The 27,341-nt window shown below is 35.0% G+C and overlaps 1 protein-coding gene across 4 annotated transcripts in view; it reads right to left on the bottom strand.

The window, feature by feature from the left end:
- Positions 1–27,341, bottom strand: part of DPYD (dihydropyrimidine dehydrogenase) — an 815,942-nt gene that overhangs the window by 452,348 nt on the left and 336,253 nt on the right. For all 4 annotated transcript variants that reach the window (XR_014242114.1, XM_082383233.1, XM_082383234.1 and 1 more), the window contains exons 9-10: positions 16,778–16,885; positions 14,573–14,742 (exon numbers count right to left, since the gene is read on the bottom strand). Coding sequence is in view for 3 of the 4 variants with exons in the window: in XM_082383233.1 (XP_082239359.1) it covers positions 14,573–14,742; positions 16,778–16,885 (278 nt within the window). In the remaining variant the exon portion in view is untranslated. The remainder of the gene's footprint in view (positions 1–14,572; positions 14,743–16,777; positions 16,886–27,341) is intronic.

Genomic DNA, 27,341 nt, shown 5'->3' with positions numbered 1-27,341 from the left:
AATGTTGCTCTGAAGCCATGGACCCATCTCTCAGCACTCTATCCGTAACTAGCAGTTCCAAACTTTACAGTGCATCAGAATCACCTTAGAGGGCTTGTTAAAACACTACATAGGCCCACCCCTAAGGTTCCTAGTTCTGTAGGACTGGATGAGTCCTGAGGATGTGCATTTCTAACAAATTCCTAGGTGATGCTTTGTTGCTGGTCCAGAAGTGGCATTTTGTGAACTACTGTCATTTTAGATTATAGCTGTCTCTGAACTTAATTGATCTATACCATGTATTCTCCATGAGACTAATATTGCCCATAAGGGAGAAAAATTGATTCTTGGGGAAGAAAAATTCTTAGATAACATAAAGCATAGAGCCATAGCTTATAAACAGATATACAGAATATCTAGGATATTAAAATAACAGTGTGGGGGTAATTAGAAAAAGAATCTAAAATGACTCCTTTGAGGGATGATAATTTTTTTTTTAATTTGAGAAATGCAATATATTGCCAAATATTGGCAAGAAGCTATTTCAGTCTACATCTTATTTAGGATATTTTTTGAATACTGTTTTTTTTTTTGTTTTTTTTAACAGTTTTATTTATTTATTTATTTATTTGTGTGTTTGTTTGTTTGTTTATGGCTGTGTTGGGTCTTCGTTTCTGTGCGAGGGCTTTCTCTAGTTGCGGCAAGTGAGGGCCACGCTTCATCGCGGTGCGCGGGCCTCTCACTATCGCGGCCTCTCGTGTTGCGGAGCACAGGCTCCAGATGCGCAAGCTCAGTAATTGTGGCTCACGGGCCCAGTTGCTCCGCGGCATGTGGGATCTTCCCAGACCAGGGCTCGAACCCGTGTCCCCTGCATTGGCAGGCAGATTCTCAACCACTGCGCCACCAGGGAAGCCCGAATACTGGTTTTAATGGCTTAAAAATTGAACTACCTAAGCTATTATCACACAATATTTTACTTTGCATTATAAAATTAAGAGGTTAGCAATAGCAAAAGTACTACATAAGTGGGTAGTGTGGGTGGTAAGTATACAGAACAGTGGATCTCAAACTGCTCATGGTTTAGAAGGAAAAGAGAAGTAAGTGGAACTGAATCAGTTTTGAAACCCACTTCCATTGCTTATTTGAGATAGTTGCTGAATCTCTTTGACCTTCAAGTTCCTTATATATAAGAAGGGGATAACAATACCTAACTAATTGGTATGTGGTGTTGTTTAAGGCAATTCAGAAATGTAAAACACCTAAAGCAGAACTAACATGTAGAAGGTGAAAATAAATGCAATTTATTTGTAGTTGTCATTTTCTGAATTCACTTTTTCCCCAAATCATTCTTCCATCTATTTAGTACCACTTAGCAATAGGATTATGACTCCAATAGAAAGGTAGCCCAACAACAAAGGTAAAAAAAGGAAAGGCCCAAGAAACTTGGACTACTCTTTAATTTTCTACAAAATAAAAATGTGTGATGTCTGGAAAGCAAAATATTCCTTAAATACCTCAAATTACAAAATAAATAAAACATACCATGATATGTTTTCTGTATCATTTTTGTCCTATTTGCATAATGCAGTGCCTTATAGCTCAATATAAACCAGTTATTGTGTTTCAAAAATGTCAAGTGATGCTAAATTTTAATGATAATGCCAAACTTGACTGGATAACAATGCCAAATGTTTATCGTTTGAATAAATCAATACATGATGTGTATTTATAATAGTACTCCTTTCTGTGGAGGGCAGAAATAAAACCCTGAACTTGGCTGTACACATATTGGGAGCATGTCTCAGACTGATTTAGGGTCTGTTTTGTCCCATTCTACTCTTCTTAACTATGAATACTTAGTATATACTATTATATGTAGATAATCTCACATACTTTTTGCCAAATTTGGCATTTAATTTAGAAACAAAAATTGAACACTGCAAACAAATCAAAACTTTTAAGAATTTTAAATAAGGTTACCAATGATTTATGCTTGAACATGCTTTAGTAGTACTCTTACCATGGCTTTTGACTAAAACCTATAGTCTAAAACCTACGTAGAGTTATGAACATGAAGAAACCATATGTTAATGTATCCTTAGCTCATATCATAATTTTCCATATATGCCAGGGTTGATACCAAATATTTAGTATTCATGCCAGCTATCTGACAGTGCATGGAAGTCAGCAGGTATATACATTGGCCCCCAAAGAGACTATTCTAAAATTCAGCTTTTGAAACTTGCAATGTTATTTACTTTCTCAAACATTTAAGATTAGACTATTGGGCAACAGACACAAATCACACTCCTTCCTGCTATTTTGCTATTAGGTGCCTAGATTTTTCATTTTACATAAAAGAGGGGAAAAAGCTTTTAAAGGAAAGATAGAAAGACATGACGAACATATGTAATTATTTGGAAAGTATTGATATTATATTGAAAAAAGAACTGAGATAATAAGATATATCTTAGTCAACAGGGGAATATTAGGAAAATGAGAATTGAAAGTAAGTGAAGCCATATGTTAAGTGAAATATCCTTTGCATTATTTGTGGACAACAGAGGAATTTACTTTCACTGTTTAAGAAATCTGTCTGACAAGACAAAAATAATAATAATAAATACTTATATAGCAGCTACCCTTTAAGTGCTTTATATATAACTCATTTTAATTTTCACACAGGAGATATGACACCTATATATTAGTTATTTTTTAAGTATTTCTTGAAACCAAGTTTTTCTCCCTGTTGTGGCTCAAAAAGCCAATGACACCCTGGATATCATCATGATTTACAGATTTATCAACCGACCTCAGGCACTCTGCTGCTTGCTGGCCTCACAACCAACACTTTGTGGGAAGAAGTATTATTTCCTTCCTACAGAAGAGAAACTGAGGATCAGAGAAACCAAAGGTATATTAAGAGATGGCAAAGCTTAGCTAAAATCCTGATATGGCTGGAACAAAATCCTGTGGTATTCAGTTTCATTCAAAGGCAGAAATTGTGGTATATTTGAAATAATGAGACTTTGTATGGTTCCAGTTGTTGACTCTCAAAACAAGGCGAATTAGAACAGGAAAGGATCCAGCCAAAGGCAAATTAAAGGTAAGGAGTTGGCTGGATAAAGGCTGCCTTCAGTGGGAAGAGGAAATCCAAGCTTCCTAGTCTAAGTAAGTTTAGAGGTACTATATAATCATGAAATACAGGAACCAAGTGATGGACTTATGAACCCAATATTGTAAATTAGTTCATGGAGACTCCTTGAATCCAGAGGAAGGATACGTTTAGAACAAAGAAGTACTACTTCATAAAGCAAATAGTACAGACATAAAACATATTATCTCAAGATATAAAGGTGGAAAATTAAAATAGAATTTAAATACATTTATTTGTTAGACAGTAAACTTCAAAAAAACTCTTTAAGTACAGAAAGAATATCTTACTAACTTTCTATCCCCAGTGTCCAGGAGTGACACTCGAATATTTAACAAATGATAAGCACACACAAATGAACATTCAGACAGATGCCTGGCAAATCAGGATATACTCCAGCTGATATGCCACATGGAAGGTTATCAAGTGAATTTCAGCCGTATCAGTATCTATCAAAATGACTGGCACACAGTAGACACTGAATAACATTTTGTTTACCAGAATGAATGATTAATATGAAAACCCAGAGGACATTCAAGCTAACAAAAGGAAAACCAATTAGTAGTATGTGGAGTCAACAGCTACTAAACATCCATCCCAAAGCAAGGAACACAGAGCATGCAAAAGACATGCTACCTGACCAGAACATCCTATGTTGTGAGTTTGAAATCAGAAAGCAAATGGTACTTTTCCTCAGTATGTCAGTTACACTGCCATATGAAAATGATGGACCAAAGTGACCAGTGGTCTAACCTCATGCAGTGGGTCTTAATATTTTATTGTTCAAATTAATCAGCCTTCTGTGCTAATTAGTTCACAGATGTCAGTGTTAGTGCCTTTTAATACCTAATGTTTGTTAATGATCATTAATAATCAGCAGCTCAGAGTTTGGTATATGGACACTTCTGTTCATGGCACACGTATTTATTTACTTGTTTGATGGAGCCTGTTCTCATGAGGAACAACTGGTACATCAAGCAAACATACAAATATCTCTTGTCTTTTTCTCCACCAATAATTACTCAAGGGAATAAAAGACAAAAGCATCTATAAGGTTCCATTTTTGAGGTTCAATAAATCAAATTGTTACTTTCTTTTCATACTGTATGAGGAAAGTGAAAAAAAAAACACTTCTTAGCTTTGATTTTTATCTCCATATTCAGGGAAAATATGTGGTTGATGCAGAGTGAAATAAAAATAGAGTGCTATAACATGCAATAATGATCATCATTTTAATGATTAACTTTATGTAATGTGATGATTTGGTCTGATTAATATTACAGGCATCATACTGTGGAAATTATGAAACAACTTAATTTACTATAATTAAAAGCATGATGTCAACTCATTTTTAGATTGCATATAGGCAAAGTAAGCATAGGTTATAAACCATAATTAGCAGAATTCAAAACTAGCATACATTAAATTCTAGTTGCCAAAGTTTGAGAAACGATATGAAGAAACTATATTCTTTGTAAAGATTATCCTCTAATAGCTAGACATTTAACAAGTTATCAATTCTGTATGAACATGAGGACCTCAGAGATGGTATTTCAAATCAAAATTGTCTGGTAGTCTGCTTTGGCCAGTGATAATCCTGGACAATATTATCTTTTATTTCATCACTGTTAAATTTATTCATACTACATAATGAGTCCAATTAATTTATAAATTTACCATACATTTATTAAGTACTTATTATGTACAAAAATGGTGCTAGGTGCTGCAGTTAATAAAATAATCCCTACTTTCAAAAATCTCATAGAGGCAGACAAATCTGCAATTATATTGTGTGATAACATATAAACACCTTCTGTTCTAATGACAGATAAAAGGGCATTTTACACAGCAGTTGTGCAGGTCAAGAAAGGTCAGCCTGGAAAAGATACAGCATAAACTAATCTTGAAGGATGAGTAGGAATTAGTTACTGAGAAATTCTGGTATGGAATAGATTATCTTCCTTTGGTGAGGGAAGATGTAGGACAGTAAAAGAGTTAATCTCAAGAAAGAAAGGAAAGTGACCTGGTTAAATCCCCTTGTAAACATGTTAATGGAAAACAAACTATCAACCAGCATTTGCAAGTGGGAGAGCCCTTATCTGCGTAAAGCTTTTGGCAAGATATACCTGCTAGTCTAGGATTGCTATGGTAAACAAAACCTGGGAAATATGGATTTATACAGCAAGCCTCTCTCTAAAGAGTCAAATAAACTATGTAACTATCTGAGTATAAACTGGAGATGTTTTATAGTTAAAACAGCTTCTTTTTGTGTAAGTGATGGAGCTACAAATGTTAGAGACCCTACATTATTCTGGATAAAAGCACACCCTGATGCAGCAGGATGGGACCTGGAGAACTGTACTAGCGGTCTTCACCTCTTCTTGTTTACCCCACACTTCATGTTTACTTATATCCTTGAAATTATTTATAAAGCTCGATGCAAGTTATATCTCTAATTCATATGAGTTTGATTTCACAATCCAATCTTCTGGTTATTTTGGTTACCAAGGAGACGAAGGAAGATAAAGAAAGAGTCAGTAAACTCTGACGATCCACTCTTGATCTCATCTTTAATTTACTAAAAACTTCCTAATGTATTTTGTACTTTTTGGTTTATACAGACTCACAGTCTGTGGTGGAATGCAGAGCAATTTTGATATGCTTACCACTCTCTGGAATCTACAAGCTAATTCTGCAATTATTCTTTTCTTGGGCAAAAAAGTTTGCTGAAACCACAAGTTGAGTTTCCTTCTTTTAGTACCTCCTATGGTGTTACAAGCATTTGGCTTCTTTTAATTTTAAGCTTTTAAAATTGAAGAATCTTGAACAGAAGGAAACATTTCTTCACATGAGAGTTGTACTACACATTTAATATAGTTGCCCCTTAACTATTTTGTGTCATGACTGAGCTGCAAAAACCAGAAATGCAATGCATGCATAATTTATAGGCTTAAAATGCCTTTGCACAGGTATCATAAAATACATCTTTTCTAACAGGAAGAGGGTATTTTTAAACATTACTCATTTATGATTGACAACATTTTCTTAAATCTGACTAGCTCTTATTGTTCCTCATCTTAGATTTTGCTACAGTCAAGCATTCCTGGCTATTGGAGTATCTCACAAAATTACCTTCTGCATAACTTTGGTGCCTTTGCAGTACCTTCTTCCATCTTGAAATGCCTCTTCATATAAATTCTGTACAAATCAGGATCCTCTGTTTTATGCAACTCGTTAATCCTCTCTGATTCTACAACTTTTTATTCATTTTTCCTTTGGTTTCATACATTGCTTGGTTGAATTTCTTTGTTTCCTTTTTTTAAAAAAAATTCTCAGCTATTTTTTAAGAGACTGAAGACCAGGAACAATTAACATTTTTCAATCTACTTTTAATACTAGGTAGATATTGTAATATAATACATTTTAAAAATTTAAATTAAAATATAAATAATTAAATAACAATAACTACTTATTTAAAAGCTCTCAGAAGTAACTTTGAGGTATATGTATATATATAAATATAAATTATATATTTTGAATATTTCATATTCATTTAAAGTCTTCCTATAAGGTTTTCAATGTCCCTAAAATATTTTATTCAACATGCTTCATTGATCTGTTGTCTTGGATCAAGCACTATTCTATACTTTCAGTCAGACCCAAGTTGAATGAGCCAATCCATTTGAAGGAGACTGCACTTTTAATTTGTGGGATGAGTATAAAGTAATAACTACCCTATGCGGTAAGTGCTCTAATATTGGAAGCATAAAGAGATATAAGGTCTCACAGGAGGGAGAGGCTAATTAGAATGGGATTAAGGAAGCCTTCAAAGAGAAAATGACATTTAGAGCAGACCTTGAAGGATGAGCTCACCTCTTAAGAGAAAAAAAATCACTTTAAAAAGAATGACAGGGGCTTCCCTGGTGGCGCAGTGGTTGAGGGTCTGCCTGCTAATGCAGGGGACACGGGTTCGAGCCCTGGTCCGGGAAGATCCCACATGCCACGGAGCGGCTAGGCCCGTGAGCCACAACTGCTGAGCCTGCACGTCTGGAGCCTGTGCTTCGCGGCAGGAGAGGCCGCGATAGTGAGAGGCCCGCGCACCGCGATGAAGAGTGGCCCCCGCTTGCCGCAACTAGAGAAAGCCCTAGCACAGAAACGAAGACCCAACATAGCGACCAATCAATCAATCAATAAAAAAATAAATAAATCTTAAAAAAAAAAAAAAAAAGAATGACAATTTTTTTTGGTTTTTGCATTAATCCATGCGTGCTTTTCATTTATTTTTATATTTTACATTGTATGCATGTCGAACATGTGTTTAAAAAATTATACAAATTAATTTTTAATATTTTCAATTTATATATAAGAAAAGATATTGGAAAGCTGAGATGAATATTATTAATGGGAGAGGCGCTTCTAAATTTCACATAAAAGTTAATAGAGTAATAGCAACATAAAGTTTAATAGAGTAATAACAAAATATCATTATTTAATAAGGTTTGATAGTGACTTGATACCAGTTTAAAATGTTCACTGTTAATGAATCTGTGTGTATGTATGTGTATATATATTTTTTTCACATATATAGTATATATATGTACATTGGAAAGTTGGTAAAAAAAGGTACATAGTTTTGAGCTCTACAGATATTCCTAAGTCAACACAATGCAGCCACCCCCTTGGGATTTTTTAAAATAATTAAGCATTTAGAATATATAATCATGAATGGGCACAGGATTTGTTGGCTCCTGGCCTACTTGCAGTCCTTTTTTTCCACTCACCATCTGAATTATCACATGTAGTGTAGAATTCTGACAACCACACCTGTCAGCTTCTTTGATATCCATGTCTTGAGTGCAGCAGATTTTACCTCACCAACTGACTGAGGAAACATTAATTGCAACTCGTTTCAAGTGTAATATTTATAGATATTGCTAAAATTTTCAGTACAGAGTTGCTCTCATTCTATGAAGAGATAAAGAAAGCCTTCCTGTCCAGATTCCATTATCATTCACAGATCTTTCTCTAAATGTTCAAAATACAGAACTTGGGGAAATAGAAGGAACTCTGAGAAGCATAGTTATAACACTGATTTTACAGATGGGCACATCAGACTAGAATATATAACCTAGAACCAAGTACTTCAACTTTTAGTTAATTCCTTTTTGACTGTTCCATTCTACCTCTCATACTACACTGAAATTTCAGGCTTTTCAAAATGTAAACACATACAGATCCTTGGAATGTCATTCCCACATCATCATAAATTATTAAAGGCATACTTAATATCTTAGTACCAAGGGAGTCATTAACTACCATTAATTAACTTTGTGTTCCTGGGGACAATTGTGTGTGTGTGTTTGTTTGCAGGTACCTTCATATCTCCAACCATGCTAACAGGTCTCTGATTACCTTCCATGGAGAACGTCAACCGAAATGATGTGCAGGTGACAAATATTGAAGAGCTGCTATAAGCATCACCCTTACTAAGTAAAATTAAATTTGCCACCTTATAAAGTTTATTTTCTAAAAATAGTCCCACGGTCATATGTCTCATAACTAAAAAACTAGAAAACGTTAGCTACTGGTAGGAAATGTTTAGTTAGCCATATTTAGATGATGAAAGTATCTACGGATGTAGCTTTAACATGATTATTTGATATTAAAAATATCTGAGGGGAGACCTACGGATCATGCCACATGAATGATCTATAATGGGGCATGCTGTGTGGTACCAGAAGGATTCAATTAAAAGGTATATTTTTTCACACTAAGATGTGTTATTTCAGAGTTGTAATAATAGTTGAAGAAATTTTTGACTAACAGACCAGGCAATCTGGTTCTGTTATTTTATTATTAAAAATAATAAAGTAGCGTTATCAAAATAGTTGACCATCTGAATAGCTAAAATACATAGAAACAGGCATCATCAAAGTTAAATCAGTTATCATTTTGGCAAATAAACAGGGGGGAAGCCAGGGGGTGCTAGGGAGTAAGATAGAGAGCCCGTTTAAAATATAGCAGAATTAAAGACCTGTCATGTTTTGCTGCCATTGGGAAATTGACTATGTGAACAATAGATTCTTGGTATGTTCTCTGTGTGTGGGACTACGCTATTAAAATAATTTTGTACCATATTCTTCTCAGTAATAATTAATAAGAACTACAAAGTCCTTCCCTAACCTTATCCTTTAAATTTATCAACTCAAGAGGGTCTGTTGAGTCCTGACCTTCATGCCTCCTTCTAGGGATTCCCAACTGCCTAAAGCATTCTTGCAGTTCTATCTGATCTGTCAACAACTTTTAATACCAGCATTTTTGGGGATTCTGTTATCCTGTGAAATTTAATCTCACCTATTTAAGCTTGCAGAAAGTTCTGGAGGGAATTATTAACAGATTTTCCCTCATCTTCTTAGAGGACAGTGCTGAATGATTGGCTGGTTTCCCTAAGGACCCATGGCTGAGCAGTGCTAGTTTGTCAGTAGCGTCCTATTTAGCATGTGTGTGAGGCCACAAGGGAGACTGAAAGACATTTGGAATCAGAATTACATCAATATGCTGATGATGCCTCCATATCTTCATTTCATCAAACCTTATATCCTGTAGCATTAATGCTTCGTTAACTAAGATGGAAAGTGCCCCCAAACACCACACTGCTTATGGCTCTAATTAGACAGCTGGAAGCCACATTGATGGTACACTAGAGCAGCAGATCAGCAGCCTCAACATCACCAGTGAACTTGTTAAAAATGCACATTCTCAGGCGCATCCCACAGCTACTCAGTCAGAAATTGGGACTAGGGCCCAGCAAGCTGTGTTGAGCAAGCCCTCCAGGTGATTTTGATGCACACTGAAGTAAGAAAACCTCTGCATTAGAGAAATGGGATGCGCTTGTCACTGCAGAATCTATCAGTGGTGCCTCCTAACTTAGTAGATTAAAACATTTCTGGATCTAATTATATGGTTCTTTGTTACTAACCATGTAACAATTCCTTGTTAAGTCTAACTGGCCTATGTAATAATTCATATTTGCCACTAAATGATGGGAAAACTTTATATTGTTCTGTATTTCCCTCCCCCTTCAAAAATCATTTGAGAATTAGACCACAGATTTGGATATATACATGCTGACATGCCTGACAGTAAGGCCTTTTACCAACAGACAAATTATGTTATTTCCAAATTCCATCAAAGAGCCAAAGCCCAATAAACAATATACATATTTGAGAAAAACTCTAAATGTCAATCTTCATTGACTTCAAAGAAACCAGTGTGATTGCAGTTTGTGTGTACTGGGGGTAGAAAGCATAGGAGGAATAGAAGAAATACAAAGAAACTGGGTTTGATATTAAATTCTTCATATAGGTTGAAAATTTGTCTGAGAACATTCTTTCAAAACCTGTATCTTGAAGTAGATGCATGATATTGACTTACCAGTTTCATAAGTGTTAGCACTACCATGTCTTGGGCCTCTTTTTTTTTCAGATCAGAATCGCCTCGATAATCAGTGGCCCAGGACAAGCCCAGCCTCGTCTATCTGATCAATTCATCACTTCTGAGCGCCGGGCCCCGTAGGACCAGCTCCGGGACCTCCGGGACCGCAGCGTTGCCACCGCCCAAGGGGCCTCGCTGCACAGCGCCCCGAAGAAGGGGCTTCGCAGGAGGGGAGCTTTTCATTTCGGGTTGGTCCGGCGGGGCTGGAGTCACAACCCGATCAAATAAGATCAAGGTGTAGGCCGGGAGAGGGGCACGGGGGCGGGCGCACGCACTCGCCTTGCACGCACCACGCGCGCACTCACACATTCACGCGTCCACTCACACACTCAGCCCGCAGGCGCCTTCCACACACCTCGCCACAGTTCTACCCAGCCTCACCCCACGCCGCTCTCCCTCCGGTGAAAGGGCGGAAGTGGGCCTCTTTGATGTATACCAAATCAAGTAATTACATTTATCTAACTTGGAAACTATGAGCCTTTTTAATGCTAGAAGCCCTGGATGCTTATTCTCTCCAGAAAACATTCATTCCACAATTATTTGTTGAACACTTCTTATGTGGCATCGATTGTGCTAGGCAGGGGAAGAAAAAAGTGATGATCAAGGCACTGTTCTCATAGAGCTCACAGCTCAGTAGTTTTAAGACCATGTAAACATTTTAGTTTCTTGTAAGCTAACAATAAACATCCAAACGTTTGTTCTTCTAGTTTTAATTAAGCCCCAGATCCGCCTGAGTTCTACTAAGTTCAACTGCAGGCGTACAACAAGTTATCCCACCAACCCATAGCTTCCTCCCAATACTTTGATAAACACAGTTCATCCCACCAAGCTTTGGTCTTCTGACTGAGCCATGCCTGGACTCTGATCCTTTCGTTCCTATAATCCAGCCGCTTTAACAATTAGCCCCTGAATAGCCTCCCTGCTTCTGACCCAATCCCCCTTAGTCAATTATCAGTAGAGCAGTCCTTTTAAAATTTAACTCAGATCTTGATGTTTGTGTGCTCAAAACAGTTCAGTTGTTTACCCTTTCACTCAGTAAAAACTAAAGACCTTATGAACACTTACAAGACCTCACCACATACTGCCACATACTATCCTCTCATACTCTGTTCCAGTTATGCTGACTTTTTTTTTTTTTCCCCTATTCCTAGAAGTCCAAGAGCCTTCCTCAATCAAGGATGAATGCATTTACCTTGATATGGAACCTTTTTCTCCCAAATGTCTACATTCCCTCAATGTTTTCATCTCTATCCCCAAAGTCATCATATTAGAGAGGCATTCCTGGACCACCCCATTTAAAATGGCAAGTCCTGTCTCCTCTTCCACCATACCCTCTCCCCAAATTCACACTTTGTTTACTCCTATTTTAACTATTTTCTCCATTGCATTAACCACTGTTCAACATACATTTATGTGACAATTTGTTTGGTTGAGTGTCTTTCCTTACTAGGTATGAGCTCCATGAGGGCAAGAATTTCTATCTGATGTGTTCACTGCTGTATTCCAATTGCCTAAAGCAGTGCTTGATACACAGTGGATGCTCAATAAATGTAGGTTGATTAAACAAACAAAAAAACAAACAAGCAAACAAAACTTCTACCTTCTCAAGTAATTAATTATTTGGTCTCGTTTTGTGTGTCTATGTGTGTTCTACTTATGCAGAAGAAATAGCCACTACTCATTTCTAGTGACCCTTGCCAATGGAAGATGACTATCATATAAAGTATGAAGTAAACTGACATTGTCATTCAGGGGTGTCTTGCCTTCCAACTTTCAAGGTGCAGCCTTTCATAATGAAAACTTCTCTGACTTTAGATTTAGAAAAATAAGATTTAAAATATTTAGCTCAAAACATATTGCTCAAGTACTTATTATTTGCTGAGGTCCTATGCTATGCATGAGGAGACAAAGATGAATCAAATTAGCTTCTGTCTTTTTTTATCTTAGGCAAGTCACTTTACTCCAGTACAGCTATTTTCCTTTTATTTGTACCATGATAAGATTGCACTAATTGATGCCTAAAATGGTGCTCCAGAGAGGGTGTGGAGAAAAGGGAACCCTCTTTCACTGTTGGTGGGAATGTAAATTGATACAGCCACTATGGAGAACAGTATGGAGGGGTTCCTTAAAAAACTAAAGATAGAACTACCATACGACGCAGCAATCCCACTACTGGGCATATACCCTGAGAAAACCATAATTCAAAAAGAGTCATGTACCAAAATGTTCATTGCAGCTCTATTTACAATAGCCAGGACATGGAAGCAACCTAAGTGTCCATCAATAGATGAATGGATAAAGAAGATGAGGCACATATATACAATGGAATATTACTCAGCCATAAAAAGGAACGAAACTGAGTTATCTGTAGTGAGGTGGATGGACCTAGAGACTGTCATACAGAGTGAAGTAAGTCAGAAAGAGAAAAACAAATACCATATGTTAACACACATATATGGAATCTAAAAAAAAAAAAGAAAATGGTCAGAAGAACCTAGGGGCAAGAGGGGCAAAACGGGAATAAAGACGCAGACCTACTAGAGGATGGACTTGAGGACACGGGGAGGGGGAAGGGTAAGCTGGGACAAAGTGAGAGAGTGGCATGGACATATATACACTACCAAACATAAAATAGATAGCTAGTGGGAAGCAGCCGCATAGCACAGGGAGATCAGCTCCGGTGCTTTGTGACCACCTAGAGGGGTGGGATAGGGAGGGTGTAAGGGAGGGAGACGCAAGAGGGAAGAGTTATGGGGACATATGTATATGTATAACTGATTCACTGTGTTATAAAGCAGAAACTAACACACCATTGTAAAGCAATTATACTCCAATAAAGATGTTTAAATAAATAAATAAATAAATAAATAAAAAATAAGTAAAATAAAATGGTGCTCCAGAAAAAACTCCTATGATTACAAGACTATCTCCACCTTGGATTTTGGAAAAGTCTGAAAGGGTAGAGTGGATAGAGAAAAACCTGGAGAATAAAGTTGACATTTTTAACTCAGTCATGAACCAGTGGTGACTCTGATATTTTAGTGAGATTAATCTGTAATGTGGTTAGTCTATATGTGACAAATTACCTATTGACTACAGTTATAATTCTTGCCTAGAATAGAGACTCCAAATATGTTCAGGCATTCTAAAGCAAATCAAATTCATAATACTGATTTGGATAAAATGAGTAATTTATCTTTCTATAAATACATTTGGTTCTTGTTCTCAGAACTAATACCCTTTATAAGGCATTATCTTCCTTAATGTTAAAATTTGAGAAGTCTGTGGTGCATGTACCCAGCTGATGTTTCACCCAAGATTAGTCACCAGTCACCTGTTAGAATGAAATGATTTTAAATCTGTCATTTTTAGTAAGTTAACTAATTATTAATTCTAAATAATGCTTATGTTAGAGCTCTTTTAAGAAATAAATGGAAAACTCTTTGTTCTACTGCCTTCATAGCAGAATGAATTAACTATACGTATTATATATATATATATATATATATATATATCTGAATGCAGCTTGTAAATTTGACTTATGGAAAATTCCGAATGTCTCTAATTACCACATTCTCCTAATTAATATCCATATATTTTGTGAAGAGTATCTAGTATTTGGATATGCAAGACTTAGCACATTCCACTGTTACTAGTTAAATACAGTACCTTTCAAAGATATTAACCCTGAGAATAAGAAGCACTTGTGTATTGACAAAGATAAACTTCTCATTGTATCCAAATCAGTATTATAAAATAATTTTCTTTTACTTTGAATGTCTGTACTAGAAAAAGCAACTATGGGTAACCCAGAAATTTTTAAATGTGCGTCTCACAATCTGAAGAACAGTCTAATGATTTAAACTAGGAGACTGCACATTAACAGTTACATCTTCTAAAATTTGTTGCATGACAACTCCATATTTTCTGATGGTTCCATTTTACCTCCTCAGGGACAGCTCTTATATGAACAAAGCCTTTTCTGAAGACGATGAACACTCGGCGGGCTCCACAACGTAAAGCGGATGTTGCACAGTCGAAAGCTGTGTCTCCAGCTCCAAGTACAATCACGGCTCCCCGTATCGATGGCAATGGAGAGTGACAGGCACACATTCCTGAATGATGAAAGGAAGACCCCATTTTCAAGTAGAGAAACCATTTCTGCATGACAGCTCAAAAGATACTTGTACTCAAAGCAGTGTAAAATTGCAGCTTGCAGTTTTCGAGGATGGAGTGTCACTATCAAATTATTCTGCTTCATTGAAAGACAGTTTTATTCCCACTTTAAAAATATGCTCATACATGTAATTTCATAGTCAATACCTTTAACTTCTTTTTTTCCTTCTAGAAGGATAGCTATAACACATTTTGAAGAGTGTGGGTCATAATAAACTGGAATCAATCAATTTAAACTCTCTGTCAAAGTTGTGATATGTATTTTTAACTTATTGTCATTAAATTTGTTTGTTAGAAGAAAACAAGTGATCCTTGTGATCTAAGTTAATAATCTGCAGTATTTCATTAAAACATTTTATTTAGAAATCATCTTATAAGATTTCTAACATATAGCCCTGCTGCATAGTATATTTAGTAAATTTTGAAAATTAACATGCTGAATATGTTCCCTTTATGTAACTGAAGAATTTCTGAGAACTATTTTCTTGAAATAGTTAAAATAAAACTTCCTCCCTTTTACTGCTTTTTTCCTGGTTTTGTTTGTAAAACTGAGCAATAAAAGAAATATGACTCTCCAAGTGAACATTTCTCAACAGCATTTATATGAATATTTGATGCCCATATGAAGATTCTTTAAAAAGTAAAATGCAGGTGTTCGCTATGTATTAGGTAGCGCTGTATTATTGGATTAAATAAAACTGTTGACAAGATAAATTACTATAATTTTTGAAATGGCACCACAGATAGCATAATCATTTTGCTTGAAAGAGTTTGTATTTGGGATTACATAATTAGCCTTTTGTAATTCTCAAATACATGCTATGTGTACAATGATCTTCCCTAGCAAGCATCATGTTCTCTTGGAAGGAAGAGGACGAAGATGGTACACAACTTTAGCTGTAAAGTTCTACAGATTAATCTAAGAGAGAAAGTTTCTTATCTTTTTCAATTTTAGGAGAATAAATGTAGATTCTTATCTTTTCCATGTGTAATTGATGTTAGACTATCTGAAGTTCAGAACTCTTTTTTTTTTTTTAATTTATTTATTTGTTTATTTATTTATTTATGGCTGTGTTGGGTCTTCGTTTCTGTGCGAGGGCTTTCTCCAGTTGCGACAAGCGGGGGCCACTCTTCATCGCAGTGCGCGGGCCTCTCACTATCGCGGCCTCTCTTGTTGCGGAGCACAGGCTCCTGACGCGCAGGCTCAGTAGTTGTGGCTCACGGGCCTAGTTGCTCCGCGGCATGTGGGATCCTCCCAGACCAGGGCTCGAACCCGTGTCCCCTGCATTAGCAGGCAGATTCTCAACCACTGCGCCACCAGGGAAGCCCCAGAATTCTTTAAAAATATATATTTAAAGGAGTTTGACTATCGGGTTTTAGGGACTATATTATAGCTTCTTTAACACTAAGACGATGACTCTAGCCCAGTCAAAGCAGAGGACAGGCATAGCTTCCAGTTGTTCTTCCTTTGGTGTGTGAAGTGATTTCACACAGAGACTAGGTATTAGGGTATCCATCGAAGTGTTTTATTTTAATTTCATAAAACTGTGGTTCAAGAAGAGACTGAATCTTTCTGCTGGTGTGGATACAAATCATGGAAGACATGGTCACTTGTCCTATTTTAAACAAAAAAATAAAACAGTTCCCAAAGTGAAGTTCCTGCCTTTTCTTTTAAGAACATCTTCTGATGTTTGTTAAGGGCACTCTTATTTTGAAGCAACTTTTCATAATGCAGTTTAGACCTGTATATAACACAGTGAAAAATCCTTATGATGATGTTTGATTGGGAGGATGGACAGATAGATGATTCTGGCTCACAGTAATATCAGATTTTTTTTTTTTCATTTTACATTGGTGTTATAAAAGGATGCATTGGAGATCTGGACAATTTCCTACTGAGCCTGGACTTAATATACATTCATAATACACATAACAACACAGGTAACATTAGGAACAGAAGACAATATGTGATACCTGCTTTACTGCTTTTGGCTACAAGTGGCAGAAAGTCTTTGGATGTATAAAACCCCTGGTCCTGTGTCAGGCCTTGGAAGATGTGGTCCTTTTTGGGTTCTGGCAAACCTAAGTAAAAAAATTTATAAAATATCATTAGCAGGAGGAGTGACTTTTCCTACCGACTATTAGAAAGAAAGTAGAAAGCTGTAATCATTAAGATAATGTGGTTCTTAGAGGAAAAAAATCTATAACCAAATTAACATAAAAGAATGTACATAACACAATGTAACAGACCTCAGAGTATACCTTTAATACATAACTAAGAATACATCATAAATCACACATTCATGTGCACATGTACATATACAGAAACATGGATACTCACATATAGTGTTAAGGGGAAAATCAAGTTATATTCTTTCCTCATGTCATAAATAAAAATAAATTTCTGGTGTATTAAAGTGCTAAATATAAAAAATTCATCACAAAACCTAAAAGAAAATATGGATATATGTTTATCTAGTTCCTGAATATGGAAGGTCTTTCTAAGGGGGTAGGGGGGAAGGAAAGACTAAAAAATTTCGAAGGAAAAAAAAGTATTTTACCACAAAAATTCAGCTAGTTTTACACTTCAAAAATATTATAAACAAATTAAATGCCAAGTGATTAGCTAGAAGAATATTTTAACAAATAAAATGTCTTTTCTATATAAAGACATTTCTCAGTTTTAATGAGGAACATATTAACTTTTCAATAGAAGCATAAACAAAGGGTAACAAAAATTGGGATAATAAAAAATATAAATAGTTTATAAGCACCAAAAATCTTAAATCCCCTAGTAATTTAAGAACTGCAAGTTAAAACAATGAGATATGATTTCTCCTCTATTAAAAAGTAAAGGGTTTAAGAAAATTACACTATATGGCAAGGTTAAAGATGGGATTTGTTATGCTCTTTTGGTAGAAATTTGGTAGAAACTTGTATCTAATTCTAAAAAACAGTTTTGAATCTATCATAAGAAAATACTAAGACATGCAAATAAAGGTTTGATGTACAAAAATGGTCAGTGGAAAAAAAATATAAGAGAGAGAGAGAAAGGGTGGAGGAATATCAAAATGCCAACAGAATGAATAATCCAGTTTTACTTTAAGAGATGAAAAACATGACAGAACAAAATGCAGCCATTAAAACAAACATTTGAAAAATGTGGTAACAGATTGTAGTCAAAATACAGTGTTAAATAAACTAGCAGGACATAAAACACTGTGTATAGTATGATTTAAGTTTTATAAAAATATATAAACTATATAATCTGAACTGTAATCATTTCTGGTGGTGAGATTGTGGATATTCTGGGTTTTTAAAAATTATTTCCTTATTTTCCAAATGTTCTATAACATGCATGTATCAACTAATTAGGAAATAATTGCCAACATTTTGAAAAGAATATGAATAGCTGGTTAAAATGTTTTCAAACTACAAATGAAGCAAATCTGATAGTTTTCACCCCACTACAGGAAAGCTTTTCATCTCAATTCCATAAGGGGGAAATTTATAGTTTAATGTTATTTACTATCCAAATCTCAGTCTACCAATAGACCATTCCAGAGAAACAGGAGCTTATTTCATAGTTAAATGAAAGCAAATGGTAGTTGCTGGTAGACACTCGGAGTAAAAAGCATGGCCCAGGAGATGAGTTTTGTTGTGTGCGATAAGGTTGATACTGTATCTGACCTGAAAACTGAAGGTGCTGGTGGGTTGAGTGCGTAGCCAGCAATAAACCACTGCTGTCCCTTCAAATTAAATCAAACATTTTTCTTTCCTGTCTAGCACCTCTTTCATTTCCTCCCCCCAAAAGATTTGCCCTTTGTTTTTAGGTTATTTTAAGACCATTTTTTAAAATTATTTTAATTATCTAAGAGAGTTAGGCAAGTCATTTGACTGGTCTTTGCTCTGGCTTCTCTATAAACAAAACGGGGATACCTTTATTTCTTCATTTTCTGACACGGAGGAATATCTCTTAGTGTATTTGTAACATGGAAACTATTACATAAATGTGTGGTTATATATATTAATGCAATTCTTTTCGAAGGACTGAGATGGGGGTGGTTACAGTTACATAAATATAGCTGAATATGTACTTGAAGAGTCTAATGACAAAACAATTTTTCTTGAAAGCTATTAAAAGATGATTGTAGTTTAAGCTACATTGATTAGTCAAGCCAACATGTATCATTTTATATATATATATAAAATATACATATTTAAATAATAAGGACCTGTCTCCCCTTTCATATTACTATACTATAGAGATTACATATGTTCTATGGTACTTCATTTTCCCATTTTCCTGTTAAAAAACCACAACAAGGAAAACAATGTGAAGGGTTTTCCAATTTCAAGGTGATATGATAAGCAAACACCTTTAAGACAGATCAAAAACAAAGCACAGAGAATGTAAGTGGTGGATAAGAATTCTACAGTTTCTGGTAATGAAGTCTAAGATCCTTCCTTTACTAATTCCTAATCTGAGCTTTTTCATTACTTGCCATGGTTAAGGTAAAAGGGAGATTTACATCTGTGCTTATTTTCTATAGACCCACTGCTAAAATAACTGTTATATAAAGAAATGCAAGGCATTCGTATTAAACACACCGCCTGACCCATAGAGATGACTTTTTGTCTCCTGCAAGAATTATTTCACAAGAAAAAAGCTTTGGTAAAATTTAAATTTCAGTTTTTCACTTGAATCATACACTGACAAGGACAACTGAGTTTCCTGTGCTTTCACCCCACTCTGCATTTATCACTGTAATGAATTTAACATTTACTGGGTCAGATTCTCCCTGTAAATGTTCAAGAGGGCACCAGCTAAATGTTCTGACCTATAGATACTGGCTTGAGGAGAGGAAAAATGAGCCAGTAACTGGATGGGATGATTATGATTGGGTTATCTCTGCAGCCTATTTAGCCACACCTCAAGTCATGCTCACTTTTAGATTCCCAGTGTCCACGGAGCCCTTCTCCCCTACCTGGGTGGCAGATCATCTATTAGGACCATGTATGTGAAGCTCTGCTCACATACTCTTTGGCAGTCCAGCCCAGCTGGCAGAAGTACCCTATTCTCTGCTAACCATGATGCTGCTGGGTGATTAGGAAGAGGGTCTTTGTCATCAGACAGAGTTTGGTGTGAGTTCTACCTCTCCCATTTATCTGATTGTGATCTTCTGTAAGTTCCTATGACTGTTAGTTTTATGTGTACATAGCTAAGTACACACATCAAATTATCCAATCAAACACTAATCCAGGTATTACTGTGAAGGCAATTTATAGATGTGGTTAATATCTATAATCAGTTGATTTTAAGTAAAGGAGATTACCTCAATAATCTGGATAAGCTTCATCCAATCAGTCCAAAGGTCTTAAGAAAAAAATTGAGGTTTCCTTAAGAAAGAAGAAATTCTGTCTGTCTGCTGGCCTGGCCTACAGATTTTAGATTTGCCAGCTCCCACAACTGCATAAGCCAATTCCTTGAAATAAATCATACCACTCAATCTATCTATCTATCTATCTACCTATTCATCTATTTTATATATCTCTTAAAGGCTTTATCTTTCTAGAGAGCCCTGAAACAATTCATTAATTGCTCTGATCTTCCACCTCTGCATTTCTAAAACAGAGATAATAATTATATTTCTCTTCTCTCACAGATGTGCGACTTAAAGGAATATCTATCTATCTATCTATCCATACATATATATATAAAGCATTGGGACCTGGCACATAGTGAATGCTCAATAAACACTATCTATTAATATTATGATAGGTTTATTATTCTGTAGTTTATAATTTTTTTTTCAAATTCCACATCTTGTGGCAAGGAAGAATAAAGCTTAAATCAAAGTAAAGTATTAAAACCTTAGCAAATTTAAACAAAGTGCTACAAAAGAAGAAAAATGAAGCAACCTTAAGTGAAATATGAAAGATAATGAAACTTGCAAATACCCAGCTATCAAAGGAAGATTTCCCTGAGAGTAGGTGGCATATTAATAAATAAGGTATGTGTCTATACCAGGATGATTTCAAAATGACACTGAAATGACTTTTTAATTCACCTTTCAGTGGGAAGAAGGAGGATTATGAATAAAGAGGAATTGACAAAGATTTGACAAACAAAACAGCTCAGGGTAGTATACGTATAGTGTTCTTTGTTTTTCAAGAAGGCCAGATAGTTTCTTTGTTCCCCTAGAATAGTTACTGAAGTTTTTGGTGTTTCAGCATGCATTTATACAAAGGAACACCTTCTTAAGAAGTACTGAAAGATTATCATTTTCAAGTTCTCCAAAAAGAAAAGAAAGAACTAAAATGTTGCTTATACTACAGAAAATCTAACTTAACATGTATTGATTACTTATAGGCACTGTTCTAAGTGTCTGACATATAGGTAGGTGATTTTTATATACTAACTCATTTAATGCTCAAAACAACTCTATAAGACAACTCGCATTATTATCTGCATTTTAGATATGAGGAAACTGAGGCACACAAAGATTAAGTAACTTTGCTGAAGGTCATAGAACAAGTAAGTAGTAATGCCAATTTCTAACCTGGATGGTCTGGCTGTAGAGTGTATGCTTTAACTTCAAAATGCTGCCTTTGCCATGTATAAGGTTATAATTAAGCCCTGTTATAATGTGTTGCTACATAACAAGTGATGTCTAAAGTAATCATTCAACGTATATGTATTAAGTTCCATTGTAAGGCTATGGATACGCATACAACACAGAATGTTCCAATCTAGTGGTAGAGAAAAGACTGGCTGCTTCCCTAGGCTGCATCTTTGTTTTGCGATTCTTTTCTCGAGCACAATTCCTCTCTAAAATGTCTTCCTTCTTAAGTGCATTCCCCTTGGGTATCTGCTGGTTATTTTTCAATATTTGATATTCTTTGAAATCTGTATCTTTGCTTTGTTTCCAAAGCACCTCCCTCTGAAACAACTACAGAATAAACAACAGCAGTGTATTTAGTAAATTCTTTGTACTCATATTAAGTTCTGCACAACTTCAATTAACATTAACAAGACATTAAATATTCTGTTTTGTGTTATCATCTAGTAAGTAACAGACGAGGAATAAGTTTCTAAGGCTGAGTCTTCATAGCTATTGTAGGACGTGTTTAAGAATTTCTCAGATTTTATAATGTCTGCATGTGTTACTTCACTGGGTCCACTCATTCAGTGCTAACTGAATTGAGCAACAATTTGTGTGACGCCTCTCATTCTTGAAGGCATTCACTTGAATGACAGCTAAGCCGTCATGCGGAAGATGGTGATCAGATAGACATGCCACAGGAGACAGCCTCACACATCCCACAGAAGTGGAGAAGACAGAACAGAACATTGTGAGACTGCCTCAGTTTCCTGGCTTATGGAAATGGGCAATGTTCTAGTATTCTGAACTCTCTCTGCAGGTATACCATCCTGTTATTTCACACGAGTGCTTTTTCAATAAGAAGATTTTAGTAGACATATAAGATCCCTCTGATTATGTCCTATTCTCAAGTGTACTGGCTGAGCACAGCAAAATGTAGTTGATGGCAAATGTCCTAAGTTTTTCACTTTTCCAAGTACTTTTGTGTCTGAGATTTTGCTGTCTTCTCAAAGAAGAAAGCACGTTGTGTGATCTCAGTCCTCATTGCTAAGCCTGGTTTGGGGAATGGCGCCGCATGAGGAAGAATATTAACATGTGAAGGTTAAACGTGGATTCATTAAACAAACTCTCACTAAGGGACACGAGGCTATCTACCACAGCTATGCAGTTGTGTCTTTGTAAGAAATGTCCCTGTGTAACCATTGTTTTTCTTTATTTCTGTTTATTAAATCTTTTTAAAATATCTTAATGCCAACTGACTTATTTCTATCATTTGTAAATACAGCGTACTGAATAAGAGTGAAACCTCTAAGTCGGACTTTCTGCGTTAAAATTCTCATTCTAGCTCTTACTAGCCATTGACCTTGGGCAAGTAAATTATTCTTTCTGGGCAGCAGCGGCCTCATCATAGGGTTGTTAGGAGAGTAAAATGAAAACAATATATGTAAAGCTCTTTGCATAGATGTGAAATAAACATTTCCTTTTATTTGCATTCTCTCCCTAAAAGCCTTTGTTTGATATAATGAAAGGATACGTTCGGATAGCCATAAATTAAATGTTCATCTAATCCATGATATACACAATTCACACTGTTGCACACTTAAGCGGTCAGTGTTGGACAGACTGGTTAGAATGAAAGGCTGTGGTAAGACAAGGGTATTCCTCTAACCTCATTCATTCTACAGACTACAATGGACGCAAACCATACGTGCTTCAAGACCAGGAAATAGCAAGGTTAAGACTCTCTATTGGTTAAGGCATCATTCAAATTGCATCAGTTAGTTAACATCCTGCCTCAGAGACCACTGACCTAGGAGTCTGGAGAACTGGGCTCTAGTCTCATTATATCCCCTTTCTAGCTGTATTTGGGTAAAATTACTTTTAACACTGTGGCTGTCAAATTCCTTTATTTTATCTAATTATGTTTTATTAAGGTATAATTGACATATATTAATTTCAGGTGTACAACATAAAGATTCAGTATTTGTATATATTGCAAAATGATTACCACAGTAAGTCGAGTTAACTGCCTTGATTGGAACGAAGATATCTCTGACTTATGTACAGGGTTGTTCTGAAATGAGGTGGAAAAGTGCACATAAAAGCACTCTGGTAAATCTAAAACAACATTCAAATGTAAGTCATTATTACTGTCTTGGGTAAAATATAAAAACTATGGAAAATAAAGACTCACATTATAAAAGATTCATAGTATACACTTTCACAAACAGAAGATACTGCAATTAATCATAAGAAGATATTTAAATGGCTGTATATAGATATGTAAATGTAGGTATAACTCATAAATACATGTATTATGGATATATGTGTTTATATACTTACTAGAAAAAGTAAACTATTTCGATATCAAGCCCAAACAGTTGAGATTACAATATGGAAATAAAATATTCTTTTCAAGGGCCTAAGCGTTCCACAATTTCACAATGGATTATAAAGTTCTTCATCTGTCACTTAAAGATCACTTATATGACTCAAAGGATTTACTTCCAAGGGAAAACAGTGCCATAAGGGTTATAATTCTAGGATCTATATATGGATTAGAAAGAGAACAGATCAATGATGCCCTATTGTGATTCTTTTCTCAATAAAACTCCCCATCTTTTTCTGACAACCCACTGTAAATGCGTTTAGCTCTTGAGTGTTCAGACTGAATTCAGAAAGAGTGGAGTGATTCAATATAACACATATGAAATCAGATCACCATATATCACAATAGTATTCATTTCATTGATTTTTCAAATCCCCATTAAATATCTGTTCTGTATAACTGCTGTCTAGTCTCTCTCTCTCAATGTGACCACAAGCATTAATTGTATGGATCACGTAATTCGTTAGAGCATAACAAGATGAAGACTTTTAAAAAATGTTATGAATGAAATCACCATCTCAAATCATATTTTTTCCCATTACACAAGATATTTTTCTGTACAGAAACATATAACAATAATGACATCCAGAACTAAGAGGAGTAAAGAACACTCATACAATTTTGAAAATCGGAGAGACGCTGAACTAAGATCTTCTTTTTGTATTTAATTATGAAAACAGTAGAATTTTAAAAGCATTGGAGAAGAGAATAAAGTAAGCAAATATAATAATTCCTATGAAGTTACAAATGTATTTCAGTTTGCTTTTATGATTTCATGTAGAAAATATGTATAAGTTCTATTATACCAACGAGATCAGTTCATAAAATTTCATATTAGAGCTTAATATCAGGCTCCAATTTAGAGTTTGTATGAATGACAGACAATATAAACGTATTAATAAAGCAATGTGTTCACAAGATCAACACATATGAAGTAAATTGAATCTAAGTGGTTAAAATTCTTCTAGAGGATTTTTAATCTGTAATAAAATATCTAGCAATTTCATATAACAAAATGAGAATAAGGTTCACTATGCATTTGTAGTCTCATAATTTTTACTCCTTTTACACATTTGGAAAAAATAGAGAGAGAGAGAGAGAGACCTTATTTTAATGAATAAAATATTGTCCAAGAACTCAAAGATGGATAAAATATCCTTGAGTGTTTTTTTACTTTCCTGATAAATAACTTCTATATTCAGGATCCACCTTATCTATTGTTCTTCTATATAAAGGGACATATGAAGGAACCAAAACAACAAAATCCTGGACCAAAAACAAGAAGATGAACTATTTTTCTTTATATTTTTGCAATCCAATTTTCTTGTAATTAGCAGAAGTTATTTTACTAATTAAAATTTAATTTTAATATAAAAATAAGATCTCATTAAAATCCCTCTTTTAGAAAAAATATGTTAATGTAATTTTCTTTTTCTGTCACAAAATTATACATGTCCTTTTGATTTTTGGTATTATTTATTAAAGTGTGCTTTATCTCTTGGGCCTTTTCTATTTGTTTTCCTCCCTTCTCTTTTCTCTGTTTCTCATTCTCATTTGGCTTTTGTTATAAAACAATTTCCTTAAATTTTAATCCTCACACCATGAAGTAAGGGTAAGCAAAAAAGTTCAAAGAATATGCCTCAGGCAAAGATTTTTTTTTTCTTAATGACTGGAATTCTTAGATGGTGTTAGAAAATTACTATTTAGGACTATGTAAGTATACTATATTCTAAAGTAAAGAAATCATTAATAATAAAATACTTAAAAGGAACAGTTATATTACAAAATAAATCTACCAGGCTTACAAAGAAAACAAATTTGCTACAGCTACCTGCTGTGGAGATGAGGCAGTAATCTCAACAGCAGGAAATAAAAGAGAAGAGAGGAGAAAAATACAAAAGCACAGACATTAAAAAAGTAATTAAAACACTTATCTCCATCGACATACATTACGAAAAAAACCCTCAACCAACCACCTAAAACCATACTTTATTGAACTGCACAGCAGGAAACAGCATTAAAGCTGCCACCGTAAACACACATTCTGTAGAAGGGAGAACACCCCTTTAAAAATGTAATCTCAAAAGTATTACTAATGTGTTAATCACCAGTAAATGTACCATACATTCATTGTATTGTATTAGTTACTTTCTCAAAGGTATTTATTAATTGTACTTCTAAATTTTTTACTCAAGTAAATTCTTAAATATATGTACTGGTAACCTCTTTATTTGTAATCGTTCTAATGAATTTTACAGCTATATTGTGAGGCTAAAGTATTCTGTATATCAAAAACTTTATGTAAAAAATTTTTAATATAACATGCATTTATAATAGATAATGCAGTTAAACTGTTTTCTTTAAAGCCAAACTAACCTTTGCTATAGTACTGAAATAAAAAGAGTGAAACACAATGCAAGAGTTAAGGTCATGGATTAAAACTGAAATGAAAGCTAAGAATCATTCTGAATTACCCAAGTATGCTCTGGCCTTCAGAGCTCTGCAAAGTGAAACAATACAAGTCTGAGGAAGCAAGTGGCAGGCCTTAAAATAAAGACCATGCACCAAATGTGCTTGGTGACTCTCTCAGCTGCTGAAACTTGTTTCTGCATCTACCTGATTCTCCCCAGGCATTATCTGTGAAACAATGGAGAGCTGCCTGATTCAGAATCAAAAGACTTCTAATGGACTCCTGACCTCTACTTTTTAGCTATTAGCTATAAGCTCATGCCTAAGTCATTAAATTTTAAACCTCAGTTTCCTCATCTTTAAAATTAGAAGAATTACAAAAATGCATTTCCTTATAGAACTGTTATGTGGACAAGTAAGCATAGTACAGTTCTATACTGCTGAAACAACTTAATTTTACACGTAGAAAATGCAATTCACAATCATAGATATTGGTTTTGCTACCATATAATTCTTTTATCTTTTAATTATGCATTTTGTTCTTTACTCAAATGATACATTTCTGTGCAAATTTATTTATCTTATTCTAAGTCACTGCTGTAGTTTTTAAAAATCTTACAAGAAAATACTTAGTAGATTTTTTTCAAGAAATGTGTATGTAATAAGAAAAATATTAAATTATTTCCATGATTAAATATACTTGGAATGTGCTTAGTATTACTGACACACTGCTGAGTTAGAGTCTTGAAATTAGAATACTTTTCTAGGAATTCAGAAAATTCCACAAAGTAATCACTTTCCAAAGACACTCTTGATGGATAGACATGGTCAACCATTTCAGAAACATATGGTTGACCTTGAACCTCAGTTTGTTCATCCACAAAATAGGCAGATTATCTAGAAACCAAATTCTGAAACTTGCCTGTGATTTTCAAGGAATCCAAGACTATGAAAACGTATCTTTGTACATGTGTGCATTTTATTGTGTATGTGCACAGAGGGTCCATACCTTTCATTATACCCCCTACAGAGCCTGTGACTCAAAAATGGTTAAAGAATCACATTCACTAAGATTAATTCAACTATACCATACCACTTATCCAGCTGCCATTCCAAGTGCATGGAGTGTGGTCTC

This window comes from Balaenoptera borealis (assembly GCF_965194805.1).
Source record: "Balaenoptera borealis genome assembly, chromosome: 1".
Taxonomy (NCBI): Eukaryota; Metazoa; Chordata; class Mammalia; order Artiodactyla; family Balaenopteridae; genus Balaenoptera; species Balaenoptera borealis.
Note: the sequence above shows the minus strand (reverse complement) of the source record. Positions and strands in the feature narration are given on the sequence as shown.